This window comes from Ptychodera flava, chromosome 22 (genome assembly GCF_041260155.1).
Source record: "Ptychodera flava strain L36383 chromosome 22, AS_Pfla_20210202, whole genome shotgun sequence".
NCBI lineage: Eukaryota > Metazoa > Hemichordata > Enteropneusta > Ptychoderidae > Ptychodera > Ptychodera flava.
Window position 1 is genome coordinate 21,661,476 of NC_091949.1, and position 16,492 is coordinate 21,677,967.

A 16,492-nucleotide genomic window follows, 5' to 3' on the forward strand; every position below is an offset into this window, starting at 1 on the left:
TTTATTGACATAAACATATATTTTAGGTAAAAGGTCATCGAGATCACATGACATTTGGTCAAAAAATTTCTCTCCTATAGTTATCCCTATATACCAAAAATCAGACATCCAGCTCTATTGGCTCGCTCAGAATGAGATATGCACATAATTATTGAGGTACAGTATGTGGCGTCATAAGGTGTCCAATCATACCAAACATGAAGGGTGTAGCACTTGTGGTTACCGAGTTATGGAAAAATACGTATATTTGAGGTCAAAGGTCACCGAGGTCACGTGACATTTTGTCAAAAAAAATTGTTTTGCTAAGTTATCCCTATATACCAAAAATCAGACCTCTAGCTCTATTGGCTCGCTCAAAATTAGATATGTGCATAATTAATGAGGTACAATATGTGGCGTCATAAGCTGTCCCATCATACCATACATGAAGGGAGTAGCACTTGTGGTTACTGAGTTATGGACAAATATGTATATTTGAGGTCAAAGGTCACCGAGGTCACGTGACATTTTGTCAAAAAAAATTGTATTGCTAAGTTATCCCTATATACCAAAAACAGACATCCAGCTCTATTGGCTCGCTCAAAATTAGATATGTGCATAATTAATGAGGTACAATATGTGGCGTCATAAGCTGTCCCATCATACCATACATGAAGGGAGTAGCACTTGTGGTTACTGAGTTATGGACAAATATGTATATTTGAGGTCAAAGGTCACCGAGGTCACGTGACATTTTGTCAAAAAAATTGTATTGCTAAGTTATCCCTATATACCAAAAATCAGACCTCTAGCTCTATTGGCTCGCTCAAAATTAGATATGTGCATAAGTAATGAGGTACAATATGTGGCGTCATAAGGTGTCCCATCATACCATACATGAAGGCTGTAGCACTTGTGGTTACTGAGTTATGGACAAATATGTACATTTGAGGTCAAAGGTCACCGAGGTCACGTGACATTTTGTCAAAAAAATTGTTTTGCTAAGTTATCCCTATATACCAAAAATCAGACCTCTAACTCTATTGGCTCGCTCAAAATTAGATATGCGCATAATTAATGAGGTAAAATATGTGGCGTCATAAGGTGTCCCATCATACCATACATGAAATGCTGTAGCACTTGTGGTTACTGAGTTATGGACAAATATGTATATTTGAGGTCAAAGGTCACCGAGGTCACATGACATTTTGTCAAAAAAATTGTTTTGCTAAGTTATCCCTATATACCAAAAATCAGACCTCTAGCTCTATTGGCTCGCTCAAAATTAGATATGTGCATAATTAATGAGGTACAATTTGTGGCGTCATAAGCTGTCCCATCATACCATATATGAAGGGTGGTAGCACTTGTGGTTACTGAGTTATGGACAAATATGTATATTTGAGATCAAAGGTCATCAAGGTCACATGACATTTTGTCAAAATATCCGAGATATCTGCGTGAACGGATGGACTCATGGATGGACGAACAGACGGACATGACCCAATCTATAAGCTCACTGGACTTCATCTGTGGGGACTAAAAATTGTGTCACTGCATCCTTTTTGCAATATGAATACGATGAGAAACTAAATTTTTATTTTTTGTGGCCTTATACATGGGAGTCTATGGAGATCTGCCTTATTAACATATTTAAAGCCTCATCACTTCGCTCAATGATATAGCCTATTGTATTAAGGATTGGGATCGAGATATCTGTTTTGCGGCTGTACATTGAGCGAGTGATCTCCTAAAATGGGATGGGCGGGTGGGCTCGAGAAAACACACCAGCGCCCCGTCATCTAAGTCTGTACATACTTCATCCGTCCCGCCACCTCCGTTGTTAGCGAGTGACCATGATACCTATTTTCTTAGGAATATTTATACTGTCCATATGAATATTCATGAGTAGCGTAATGATAATCGCTACGTGACTCGGCTTTGAATATTAACATATTTAAAGCCTCATCACTTCGCTCAATGATATAGCCTATTGTATTAAGGATTGGGATCGAGATATCTTTATTGCTGCCACCTTAGCTCCGCTATCTAGTCTTTTACTATAGTAGACCACCCATACCTCCATTCCTCCAAGTTTCTGCTCTCCTAAAATACTAGACACTGAATAAGAGGCCACTCCAAGAGACAATATACAGTTAGTGTCTTTAATACATATCCTCAAAGAAACATAGTAGATACATGTGCATATTATCACTACTATTAATATTTTATTTAATACATGAGCGCACCCTACGTAATATTTATTTGTAAATAAATATATGCGTACGGAGGGGGTACACATCTTATATGAAGCGCTAGCAAGGTGACTTATCTACCGCTTAAAGGGGAAAGCGGTCGACTGGAGGCAACCATTCTTTCCAAAGCTTCATACTCACGCGTCAAATGGGCCTGGTTGCCTATTGCCTCCACTAATCTAGATGCGGGAGCCTCTGCCTTTGCTGACTTGTGCAACTGCATGTAAAGATTAGGGGATCTTTCCGACCTCCAGCCCACATGTGACATTACCTCACTGATCGTAGACCCGGCCAGCGTCAACATAATAGCACAAGCACTCCTGAAACTATGTGGGGTTTCCCCGTCATCGAGGTTCAACTCGTGCAAATAATACTTTAAGCGGGAGTATATTGCCTGTGATGTGAGCGGTTGCATTCGATTCTTCCACTTGGGGAGGTGGGGCGGAAAAGATACCCAAGCGACAGATCGAGTCCTATTTTATCCGCCAGTTTTACATATTCCTCTATGGCTGTAACTGCACAGAGCAATTTATCGTGGCACTTTTTAATGATAAACATATTTGAGTGTTCCCCTCTCAGCGTTTTTCCAATGTGTGGTTGAATACGAGACCAGTACCGTCCGCTAATCGAAATATTCTTGGGTTTGATCTGTCCCAGGTCCCCTGCTCTGTCGCCCGACATCATTAACATTTTGAACACAGTTATATCTCTAGCGTAGATGTACATTTCTATGGGCGCTCCGGAGGATGCGATCTTGCTCAAAATATGATCTAGGAAAACTCTAATTTTGTTAACGAACAGAGGCTTAGTTTGTTTCGGCGTGACTTGGGCCTTTGCTTGCTCTTCCCCGGATTTTTTTATATACCTGTCTACCATTACAGATACCGCCGGGTTACTCGCTGTGATACCGACCATTTGCATGGCGGAGTAAAAGGAACTTAATTTTGCCACTGCATTCTTGATTGTTCCTAGACGTAAGCGTTTTGGGCACGAGCAAACCGAGCGACTACTACCCGAAACTCCAAGAAATCGGCAGTTTGCTTCGTGCACTTGAGACCGTGCGTCAGAGTCCTTGAAGACCAGAAATCTAACTATGTCTTGGGGAGAGGCTTGGGTCAAATCTTTAGGAACCGGCAATAATTTTAAGAAAGCCTCTAGCTGCTGAACCAATCTGTCTTTTTGTTTGTCATATGCAGACTTGTCACCCAGCAAATGGTGGATACGGGCGTCAACCTCTGTAAGGTCCAGACGGGCTTGTGCTACTGAAATTTGTTGCTTCTCTTTACGAATTCTTTCAGTGGAGCACACGTGGCATTTCGAGTCGTCGGAAGGCGAACAGTTGCCAGGGGGTGGCGCACCGCATAACCAGCAACTCTGAAAAAATACAACGGGAAATATACCAGCAGCTATCAGCAGACATATATTTTGCTTGTTTGTTGTTTTTTAAATTTTTTTTTTTTTTTTTTTTTTTTTGGGGGGGGGTTGTTTAGTTTTTGTCAAGGTATAAAGTTTGACACACTAATGTCAAATGTACTATTTTTTTAATATATACAACTATAGATATATATATATATATATATATATATATATATATATATATATATATATATATATATATATATATATATATATTAGCCTATTATTTCTGATCTGCAAGTGATTAACCCTACAATTTTTTTTTTTTTTTTTGTCTACTCGTTGGTGCGGATATTAAATTGGGCGATGAAAAGAGGACCAGACGTTTGCGCATTGACGTATCCTAAGCGCGATGGAAACATAATAACATTCGTTTCACCGGCCGCGGCTATCTGGGTACAAACTGAGCTATGTTTTTTCACCAAAGGCCAACATGGCGGCGTTGATTTCTCAAATTGGAGGATGACCGTGGCTCGTAGCTTCTCTTTAACCACATGCTCGATAACGAGCGACTGGATAGGGAGAGGAGGGAAAATGTATAGATTGTCTCGCTTATTGAAGTCGTGAGAAAAGAAATTCACACCCTCGCATCTTGGTTGCGGGTAAGGGGATATGAAACGCTCTAATTTCGCGTTTGATTCGGTGGCCATTGCATCTATGTCGTGAGGCCCGTATTCGGCTTGGATTTTTTGCCAAATTGATTTTGTCACAGTAACATCATTTTGACTCAGCTGTCGAGAGGGTTTGTCTGCGATGTTGTCGACTGACCCAACGTGGGACAGCATTATATGCAAATTTTGCTCGACGCAGTGGTAGAAAACATCTTTAAGAATCTTGTTGAGTTTTTCTGCTTTTGAGCCCGGGAACCCGCTATTCCAAGAGTGTACCAAAACCATAGAGTCTACACTCACGTCCAGCCTAATATTGTGTAACTTGTCCTTTAAAGCGATAAGGGCGCGAAGAAGTGCCTCTGCCTCCTTGACATTAATATGCTGACGCTGCCACGACTCTTCCCACATGTCACTGATTTCTACGGGGGGAACACCCTTAGCTTGGAGTACTGCCCCCCATTTATAAGAGCTAGCATCAGTGTACAAGTTGAGATTTGAGTGACTTGTGGGTAGCCATTTAAATGGTCTAACTCTTGTTACTAACTCTCGCCATTCCAACAACTCTTCGCGCACGCCTTGCCTAATGGGAATCAAATAGGTGGCCTTCTTCTGAGCTTTAGAAATCGCTCCTGCTAACTGGCGAATGCACAACCTGGCACACGGGATAGCAAGTGAGAAAGAGCTACATTTTCCGAGTACTTTCTGTATTTGTTGTACTGGGACAGCCCGTCGATCGAGTATGTCCTCCGTTAGCTGTAAAAACTTATTCTGTTTGTCCTCGGGAATAGCAAAGGACTGAGCGAGCGAATCTACTTTGAAACCCAGCATAACAAGTGACGTGACTGGCCTTAGAACACTCTTTCTTAAGGCGATGAAATAACCGGCCAATACGCACAATGCAACCAATATATACGCGGCTGATTGCGCAAGTTGTAGAGGGGTACAATTTTCTTGCGGCACATTACATATAGATGACAACTGCAAAGGCCCTCCATGACGGTCGTCGATATACTGAATGCAAGGGACCCCCAACCTACGCGCGTAATTTGTGATTTCGTAACCTATCGTATGGTATACATATCCAGAAAGCTTCCATCCAAAGGGCAAGGTGTTACATACGTACCACACACCCGCCCATTGGAAACCGAAATAAGTACGGTCTTGTTTTGCTATTAAAACATGGTCGTAGCCACTCTTATCGTCGCATTTGTAATGGTAATCGCCCTTTTGCAGATATCTACTAACCTTGACAAGTTTGTCAAGCTTAAACGGCATATCCCGCATCCAAAGGTTAATATAACGCATGTCTATACACATCCTGGGTTTTTTTTGGTTCAACAACGATGGGCATGACGATAAGAGGGGGACGATCCGTTCGACGTTACCCCATATAGAAATGGCCCCCATTTCCAAACGTTCATTGTTTTTCCAATAAAAGATGAGAAATCACTACTGTTAGGATAATTTTGAAATACACAGGGAGGTGGAGCATCGTGGTTGTAAGTTTCCCTTTAAATGTCCCGCTGAAGTGCTGTAAGTATTCGGATACTGAGACGCCATCAGTCAACCAGTTCATTACCAGTTTCCCGTTGAGAGAGTCGGCCGTCAGCTTTTCCCATACATTAAGATGCTGATGCAATTCTCCTGCTACAAACTCGTCTGGATTTCTAAAAGATAGACTGGTCGGGGCTCTCTTTACTAAACCTCTGGCTACCAACTGTAGGTCGTCGAAAACCTCGTCATGCAGTGCCTCTCCGGGGGTGCCCCCTAGCGTAACCCATCCAAAACAATCTCTGGGCTGAGCCTTAATATTGTCGTCGGAATCAAATTCCCATGGGTGGGAGATCTGGAGAAAGAACCAAGGTCAAAACACTAAAATCAAAACTTAGAAACAGCCCAGTGGTAAAAAAAAAGGAGGCACCCCCGGACAGGACCATGCGAAAGGCAGGCCGCCTGAGAGGCGGAGGGCTCTAGGAGGCCCCCCTGTCCAGGAGTAGGGGTGATTAAAACAAGATTTTTTTTTTTTTTTTTTTTTAATCAATATTAGGGGAATATACAGAGAATGTAAAATTTCCCAAGAAAACTGACAACTTTTATTTTAAACTTCGTATGCCACGTTCATATTTATTTTTATATATATATATTTTTTAACTTTCTGCAAATATATACTACACACAAGATAAATGGAATAACTTAAATACATCAAATTCAAATCAAGGTCAAGTCCGATGTCAGATCATTCCAAGGGTCACATTATGTATATTTATTTCATTGCTTTTTGTCAGGGCAGTCTCTGGCAACATGGCCAAGATTTCCGCAAACATAGCACTTGACGTCTGGTTTCTGTTGCCGAAAGCCCCGTTGGCGAGGGCTTGGATATGGACGGGCGGATTCCCTCGTATGCTTTAGGAACTTTCCGACTTTTGAGGCTATTTCCTCCTCCTCTTTGTTGCCCAGAAGGAGCACTATCAGTTTTCCCGCGTCCCGCCCAAACTCGTTTGCTTCAAATTGGGATAAAACCGCACGGAACCGGTTCAGCTTCTGGTGGTTCGCTGCTGTAGCCCTATCCACGAGCACTCTGAGGGCGTTAATAATCTGGTAACGGGTCGCCGACAGGTGTGCCAGGTCCATGACCTTCTGGAGGGCCTCATCCACATTGGCAGAGTCCGCTGCTTGCTGCAACTTTTCCACCTTATGCAGCAGCTGTTGCAAAGTATCCTGGGCAGGCACCTGTAAGGACACACAACATGTGTGTGAGATGATAGCTCAAATACCTTCACAAGACAGGATCTCAAGACTGGAAACGCCTTCAATACAATAGGTATAATTCTTTTCTTTTTTTTTCTTTTTTTTTTTTTTTTTTTTTTTTTTTTTTTTTTTTTTCCACCTGTGAGACCACTGTGACTTTCAAACTCAAGACAACGTCACTGCGGAACAGTGCTCAAGCTGTTGACAAATGCTTCATAACTTTTCTCAATTTTTTTTTTTTTTTAATCAAAGCCTTATTGACTCTCGCAAAGCAGAAGCCTCGTTGCTTCTCACAAAGAGTACGCCTCATCGCTTCTGACAAACAGAAGCCTCATCGCTTCTCACAAACCAGAAGCCTCATCGCTTCTCACAAACAGAAGCCTCATCGCTTCTCACAAACCAGGAGCCACATCGCTTCTCACGCGCCAGAAGCCTCATCGCTCTGGTATCCCTCGGCCACCACTTACCTGCGTACCTCACTGTACTTAGGTGTCCTCACCGCGGAAAATTTCTCTTGACCATGTAGCAGCCGTCTCAATACAGTCAAATACTATACCCAAGGTGCAAACCAAACCCACTAACACTAACAGACACTAGTTAGCACGCCACTGGGAAGCAATGCTCACACCCATGGAGCCCGAAAGGAGAGGGAAAAGGGAAAGACAGCGAAAGGAAAGGGAGGGAGATAGAAAAAGGGAGAAAGGAAAGGGAAAGAAAGACCTTCGACAGAACCAAGCAAGGGGACAGCACACAAGCCACGCTTGTTCCCCATTGTTTCAGACACGTGTTGCACCTGCGAAAGAAGACAAAAACGCGAGAAGAGGAGGGCAGGAAGACCAGCCGTGGAACGAAACGCAAACGAAGAGAAAGAAAAGGAACACGAAAGGGGCGATGGAAACGACGAAAAAAGGAAAACCGACACGGCACGGGAACAGCGACACAAAGGCCGACAGAAACGAACGAAAGCCAAAAAGAAGAAAAAGGAACAGGGAAGAAGGAGTTCCACGGCCGACAAAGAGCTAAAAAAGGAATAATACTCACCTTGACCGAGATTTCTGCTGCAGGTGAAGCTACCTGAAGAGGCTGGGAGGCAGAAGTCGTCCCAGGAGTGGATGCAGTAGACTTGGACGGGCCTGCACCATCAGGTTGAACGGGTGCAGGAACACTAGAACCGCTGGTGGAGCGACCGTGCGCTGCGACGAACGATTTGGCTGCATCTGAGACAGAGCGAGAATCCATGCTGCACCGGCCCAGAGCTCCGTTGTTAGCGAGTGACCATGATACCTATTGTCTTAGGACTATTTATACTGTCCATATGAATATTCATGAGTGGCGTAATGATAATCGCTACGTGACTCGGCTTTGAATATACATGGGAGTCTATGGACGTGTACACTAAAAATATGCAAATTTCACCACGATCTGCCCAATTTGGGAAAGGTCACTCCTATGCACTTCCATACCAAGTTTCAAATCAATCGGACTTGTGGTTTCAGAGCAGAGAGATTTTTTGACCAAAAATGGGAGAAAATTACAAAAAAATTCATGAAAAATAGCAAGTCCAAGACACTGACCCAAGATGCGCACAATCATTTCATGTCAGCCCAAAGTACTTACATGCTAATTTTTCATGTAATCTGCTCAGTGGTTATTGAGTTTTTCAATTTTGACTGTTTTTACATTTTTTCACTTAATTTGCATATTTTTGGCAATGACAACTTCATTTGAACAAAATCTCATCTACAGCCCATCATCCATGTACACACCAAATATCAAGATGAATGTACAGCGGTTTTGGAGTTTTTGATGTTGACGGACAGACATACAGACATACAGACATACAGACATACAGACGTACAGACATACAGACATACATACATACAGACATTTTCCTAGCCTATAAGAATAGCTTCCATTGCCATATATACATATGGCTGTGGGAGCTAAAAAGTAATGCTACATCATCAATCTTCTAGACCCTACCCCCTCCTGAATATCAAATGTTCCACCCCTTGGTATTACATAAGACCAAATGACAGGAAGTACATTTACAACCTTGGAGATTTTTTAATAATGACATGAGTGGTGTTATCATTCTAATGTAAACAGCACTTAAGGTAGTTAAAGATAGTGAAATGCCTTCCACTGTTGGCGGTGATCACAACATCTGGAATTATCCTGGATCCAAATTTCTCATCAGTTCTTGTATGTCTTACATAGAAAAGTTGCAAAAATTGGTCCAAAATGAAAAAAATCACCTCAGCTTTGTTTTCTGGATCAAATTTTCCTACAAATTGATACCAAATATGACAAAATTATGTTCACAGCCTTCAAAATTGTCTCACAACATATCCTGGGTTGGTGTAGGTCATTTAAGGTCACAAACTGAGAAAATTACCTAAAATAAACGAATTTTGGGGTTTCCCAACACTTTGAGCAGAAAATTTATCTAATAACATCTTTCGGGACTTTATACCAAATTACAAAGCTATCAAACAAGGGACTTTATACCAAATTACAAAGCTATCAAACAAGTAATTTTGAGATAAAGTTTTCTTGACCAAAAATGACAATATTGTCTTAAAAATACAAATTTTTATATTTCAGGACAATTTCCACATATCTAACTATTGTCATCTCTGTTCGTCTGCGTACCAAATATGAAAGCTGTCTGTCCAGGGGTTTAAAAAGGAAATATAGTGTTTAAGATTTTTGACCAAAAATGACAAAATTGCTTAAAAATAGTAATTTTCCCAATTTTGTCATAATTTCAATAAATTAGAAGAGTAACACCCTTGTAAAGAGACAACCCAATTTCAGAGCGATTGGGTTGGCGGTTTCAGAGAAGAAGAATTTTTACTGAAAATGAGAAAAATCACCAAAAAATTCAGCAAAAGTACAAAATTAAGGATATCTTCACAATATTCATAAAACTGTATAAGGTTTACCTAAGGTACTTGCACACAAATTTTCAAAGCAATCAAAACAGCGTTTCTCGAGTTATTTATTCTTAACCATTTTCACATTATGTAAGCTCATTTGCATAATTTTGGCAATGCAGACTTCATTTGAACAAAATCCCATCTAGCCCAGGATGCATCCACACACCAAATACCAAGCTGAAACGTGCAGCGGTTTGCGTGTTTTTGATGTTGACGGACATACTATACGTACATACATACATACATACATACATACATACATACATACATACATACATACATACACACATACATACAGACGCCATCGACTTCAGCCTATACGATAAACTCACATTGGTATAACCAAATATGAGCTAAAAATAGTGACAATATCACAATTCGATAGTTATCAAAACAAGCCAACAATTGTATGAAACATGGACATACATACAGACTGACATACACAGACTGGCACAGAGTAATGACATTGGCCCCAAAGTGTGCCTTGGCCCATGGAGAGTGATAATGATATAACAAACAGCTGAAGGTAATGATAAAATAGTTAAGTATAGGTTTACAGGCACTGAGAGTGAATACAGCAATTTGATTATTTTCTTTTCCTTCCTACTTCTGTGATAATTTTTAAGACAATCAATCTGCAAGGCAGTTTATCTATTGACAAATATGTTATCTTTTACAAGCACACAGCAAACTGTTCTTGATTTTTCATTTACAGTATTTGACATAGACTGAAATACATAACATGCAACCAATGTTTATATTTTGGCCATACACCAGATACATGGAGAGATTTCAACATAAAATTATTGACTCAGAAACCCTACAGGGAAAAGTAAACACTGTTTTCTTCCAAGACAGCCAGAGCATCCACATCTGGAACAACTTACAAACTAACCAATTACACAAGGATGATAACACAAGAGATAAAGTTAAGAAATTTAACTGTGGTGAACTTGACTATTCCTTTCAAATCCTTACCTAACTTGACATCTTAAACTAAAATACACTGCATGGTTAATTCCGATCAAAAATACAACAGGGTGGACCATTTGTTCAAGGGAGGGGGGGGGGTGTCTGGAAGATTAATGAGGTACATTTTATCCGATCCATTGTACATTCTTTTTTTCCCCACTCTCCAAACTTTTCTTTTTGTCAAACAATCTCTGATTGATTTTTTTATTGACATTTGTTTGGAATTTTTTTCAAAATCTGCCAGGAACCCCCCTCCCTCACTCTTAAACATTAAAAAAATTTTTGAAAATGTTTGTTAGAAACCAAACTTGCTAAAATCACCTCAACTATGTTTTCTAATGATTTTTTTTACCGCATTTCAACACCAAATAGTTTACCATACCAAATGCTTACTAAATCACCACATTATATACTCTTAGTTCAAGTAGGTATAAAATGACCAAAAAAAAAATTTTAAAAATACAAAATGAAAGATATCCCAGTAAAATTGACAGTTTCGCAAAGCTGCCCAAAAATTCAAAATTCCGGATTTCAACCTAATTTCAATATATCATATTAACAAAAACCCTAAGAACCTGTTTACCAAATAACAAAACAATCAGACTGGTAAATTTTGAGAAACAATTTTTTTGACCAAAAATGAGAAAAATTGCCCCCAAAATACAAAATTGTAGATTTCACCCTCATTGCAATATATCTTATTGACATAAACCCTAGGAACCTGTATGCTAAATATTAAAGCTACCAGATCAGTAGTTGTAGGAGAAAAAAAATTTTGACCAAAAAAAAAGGCAAAAATTGCCCCCAAAATAAAAAAAAATTGCCAGTTTCAACATAACTTCAATACGTTATATCGAGATTAATTTTAGACACCTGTATACCAAATATCAAAGCTATCAAATCAGTAGTTTTGGATAAAATTTTTTTTAATTTAAAATTAGCTGCATCACATTAAAGTTTCATTGCCTACTTTTGGCCACCTTATATGTCCTATGACCTTACCTCACTGTTTCTCTTACGTACCGTTATGTTGTGGAGGTAATGCATAGAAAACTTCCAAGAATAAGAATTATTTTACTATTCTAGAATATAAGGATTTATCATTTATTATGCAAATGAGAAACATTCCTATGTTGACAAAATATTTCCATTAACATTACCGACACCAAAAATAAGGCAATAAGCCTAAATCCTGTATAAAATATTATGTTTAGCTAACTATTTTCAAGAGAACTTTCTATAAGCTACATGACAATTTTGTACCTATAAACCCCTTTTACATTTATGCAAATTAGGCACTGTTGCACCACTTAGATTTTATTAGACTTTTAGTATGCTATTTCTAGGACCCTCCAAAAATGCACAGTGAAGAAATAGTTTCTGTTGCAATTAGTCCTACGGTAGGTTTTTCCTTTGTTGGAGTAGAGTGACAAGACTATAACATAATTTAGAAGGGACAATAAATTTAAAGACACTGCACATGAAACCTACCTTGAAGCTGTCACCATGTACATAAGCTTGCAATACAAGAGGACATCTGACATAGATACTTTCTATCCTCTCTGGGGCTAGGTATTCACCCTAAATCACATCATACAGTATACATGATCAGCGTTATTTTCAGATAACGTAAATCAAGCAATCTGACTCATTTGTCTTGTCTCCAATGCGTCTTTAGTTGTTGGTGTACTGGTACTCAGACTTTTCAACATATTTGTAAACCAAATCATAGTCCCTAAAGAAAATAATGATTTCAAGGAGCATATTACATGTATGTATGTATGTATGTGTGTGTGTGTGTGTGTGTGTGTGTATATATATATATATATATATATATATATATATATATATATATATATATATATATATATATATATATTCTTAGGTGAAATAACATAGATCAGAGAGAGATTTTACAGAGTCAATTTTTTGTTATCGTTTCTGTATATTCTCCATACATGTACTTGAGCACCACTGTTTTTGAATTGAAAACAAGAGTAAACAATTGTGATGACCATATGGTTAAACATATTCTGCAGCAATTCAAGCAGTTTGTATGCGGCAACTAGCACCAGTTCATGTACTTTGCCAACTAATAGTTTCACTATACTCTGACTACAGTCCACTTGATATATGACTGGGAGTGGTGGTTTGGATAGAGTGTATGTGCACATAAGAGTACTGGTATATGTAGCTGTTAAATACTTGATGTCATGTGTAATGGTGGAGAGTACTTTTCACTGACCTGAGCTAATTTGAAGATGTGTTTCTTGCGATCAATGAGTTTCAATGTACCATTCTGGAAAAACAATTATCATTATCGGGTTAATAGCATAAGGGTTAACACGGACCAACACCCTACATGTGAGTATGAGAAAATATTCTGTGTTCAATTGCTCATCAGCTGATATACGCACAAAGAGTAAAAGAACGTATGAACCTTTGGCTATTTTGTAACTTGTTATCTGGAATGCGCTGATGAGAAAAGACATGCGATAGAAACAGAGATCACTACAAAGAAAAGGTAGAGTTGAGAGGATGTGTTCATACCGGTAACCATTCACCGATATCTCCTGAATGCAACCATCCATCTTCATCAAGAGCTTCTTTTGTCTTCTCAGGGTCATTGAGATAGCCTTGGAATATATTGTAACCTTTGAAACAGATCTATAAAAAGCGTTGACTTTGTAAGCTTGTGAAAGTACATACTATTTTCAGAGAACCTCAAGTACGTGCCCTTCTTTTCATTATTAAATACTTTGAGGTTTTTTTGGTGTTTAGCACTTGTAAAAAAAAGTCAAAAACATTTTAAATGAACAATGTTGAAAATTATCTGCCAGTGCCCTATTTTTTGTTATTAAGTACTTCAGTTTTTTAAGTGCTTCTGTACATGAACAATGAACAATGTTGATAATTATCTGCCTATTTTCCATTATTAAATACTTCGATGTTTTAAATGTTTTTGCTCCAGAAGAAAATATTTTTGAAATATTTCATACAAATGAAAACTGTTGAATCAACATTTTTATCTATCTCTCACTTGTATTAAACTTTATATTATGTGTCCTGTTTGCTTGATTATCATAGACACTTGCCGTACAGGTTACAAGATTTTGACCAGTTCACAAAATATATATGCACGAGCAATAGCAAGTCTATAAGTCCATATATCAAGTGAACTGGTCACAACTGAGTAGTATACCATAACTGGGTGTGATTCATTGCTATTATATCATACTGGTATATTGAAATTCTAGCATGGAATGTCAAAAAAGGATTTTTGCACTTGCTGAGAGCTCGCACGTGTGCTAACTGTGCTATATTGCGAATATACCACTGTTCTTTTCACAGCTTGACCAATCAGAATGCTGTATTTGTGCCATCAATATACTGATATGATATAATATATGGTATCTCACTCAAAAAAAAAGCTTTACATGTGCATGACAGCAATTGATGTACATCGTATTTCGACACTGCTTTTTTCCGAACACTACGTGTACATGTCAATCCAAACTCTAATCTATAGCCAGTAATCTTAGCCTGCCAAGTTCATGTCATCATCAGGTCAAGTTGGTTAAAACAAGAAAGGTATAACATACCTCACAGATTGCATTTTAAAACCCTTTGAGCGCCCTAGTCAATTTTTGTCACCTTTATAAAATCTACTTTAGTCATTTTTTTCAGATTTCTGCCAAAATTTTGATAAAAATTGTATCCAAGGAAATGTGATGTCCACTTGGTCCAAAATTATCAAAAAAATTACAGAAAAATTCACATAAATTGGTAAAATGTTGCACTTAAATTTTGGTGGGAAAAAATTACAACAGTGAAAGAGTTAACAGAGACTTGCATATCTGAAGGGCCCTGTACGCTGTACAATAATTTTAGTGACCAACCCCACTGTGACTTACATGTACCTTGCCCAGTAAGTGAAAATAAATTTGGTTCAATACTGTTTTTACTGATTTAGGAGATGGGGAAGTGATACTGTCTGGCAGAATTTGGCTTAAAACTACAGCATATCCAGAGATATATAAAACACTTTTGAAATATTTATTTTTGAAAGAGTCATAACAAAAGCAAACTCTGAGACACTGATACAGGCTTCTAAAAAACATAACTTCATAAATCAATTGAAGTGTTCATCGATTACAGTCGTGAGTTGCAACTTTATGATCAGATTGAAAACACAAAAGCTATCAATCAAAGCCATCTGAATGTCAATGGGATATAATGCCTTGGTTTTTCTTTTCCTAGACTTGGGAACCAAAGCTGGCTTTTTTCATTTTGTTTAGGCTACCTTACTATCAATTTTCTTGTAATGCGAGATTGAAAACAAGACACTGAAGTATTACACTGACTTACTATGATAATAGAAATATTTTCTCTGAGTAAAAGATACATAAACATAGGGTCAATGTCTCTGAAGCTACTATACACATGGATGATACAATGGATGTACATAGTATAATACCAGATATAGTGAGTGCAGAGACTCTTTGGCATTTTTCTTATGGTAGAAGAATTGTTTCAGTATGGGTCATACATAAGCCCTATATACACAGACATTCATCAATATCCTGCATGTCTAATCCTGTGTATGACTTGCACTTGGCTTGCCCCAATGCTGTGATGATTTACTTAATCAATTAATGATCAGACAGCTGTGCGTATGTTGATTTAACATAATTGGAACTCCATACTGGAGTCTGTATTCCCAGTAGGGTGACTCTTGCCATACAGAACTCATCAGTGTTTGGGTTTCCTCCATGAAAATAAAATGAAAATTGCAGATTTCATAGCAATTTCAATATATTACATTAAGTTAATCCATAGAAACCTGTAAACCAAATATCAAAGCTATCAGACAAGTAGTTTTTGAGAAATAAATATTTTAACCAAAAATGGCAAAAATTGCCCCCAAAATACAAAATTGTAAATTTTATCATAATTTGAATAGATCACATTTTGATCATCCCTATGAACCTGTATACCAAATAACAAAGCTATAATACAAGTGGTTTTTGTGAAAAAAAAAATTTGACCAAAACTGACAAAAATTGCATTAAAAATACAAATTTGCATATTTCACCATAATTTGAACAAATCTAATTAAAGTCATCCCTAGGGACCTGTATACTAGATATTAAAGCTGTCCAGCTGTCAGACCAGTGGTTATGAAGTAGAAGATATTTTAGTAAAAACGACTTTTTTGAGCTAATTTGCATATACCGGTATTCACCAATATCAAAAAACGAAAACCAGATAGTTTGTCATAATCATATTTTGCATCTACACAAGAAATACCAAGTTTGTAAGTACTGGGGTTCTCAAAATATTGAGTAGACGGACATCCTCACAAATGGACAAACATCCATACATCCATACCGGTACATACAGTACAGACCACGCAGAACCTGTCATTGTGCTGGCATTTTGCGAGCACAATGCCAGCACTCTTAGCGCATTATGCCAGCACAATTGGGTGTGAAGTGCCAGCATTTTAGGAGCACTGTGCGAGCACTTTACGGGCACTGTGCCCGCACTGAACAAAATGTGCCCGCAC

At 38.4% G+C, this 16,492-nt stretch overlaps 2 protein-coding genes across 2 annotated transcripts in view; both read right to left on the reverse strand.

Annotated features, from left to right (window-relative positions):
- Positions 1-16,492, reverse strand: part of LOC139122946 (long-chain-fatty-acid--CoA ligase 1-like) — an 84,487-nt gene that overhangs the window by 41,149 nt on the left and 26,846 nt on the right. The window contains exons 17-19 of the mRNA XM_070688834.1: positions 13,474-13,590; positions 13,169-13,222; positions 12,415-12,504 (exon numbers count right to left, since the gene is read on the reverse strand). Coding sequence (XP_070544935.1) covers positions 12,415-12,504; positions 13,169-13,222; positions 13,474-13,590 — 261 coding nt within the window. The remainder of the gene's footprint in view (positions 1-12,414; positions 12,505-13,168; positions 13,223-13,473; positions 13,591-16,492) is intronic.
- On the reverse strand, positions 6,362-8,380 carry LOC139122947 (uncharacterized). Its single transcript, XM_070688835.1, has 2 exons — positions 8,051-8,380; positions 6,362-6,991 (listed from the first exon to the last, which is right to left on the reverse strand). Exons 1-2 carry the CDS (start codon positions 8,246-8,248, stop codon positions 6,530-6,532), a joined length of 660 nt encoding a protein of 219 aa, XP_070544936.1. The 5' UTR covers positions 8,249-8,380; the 3' UTR covers positions 6,362-6,529.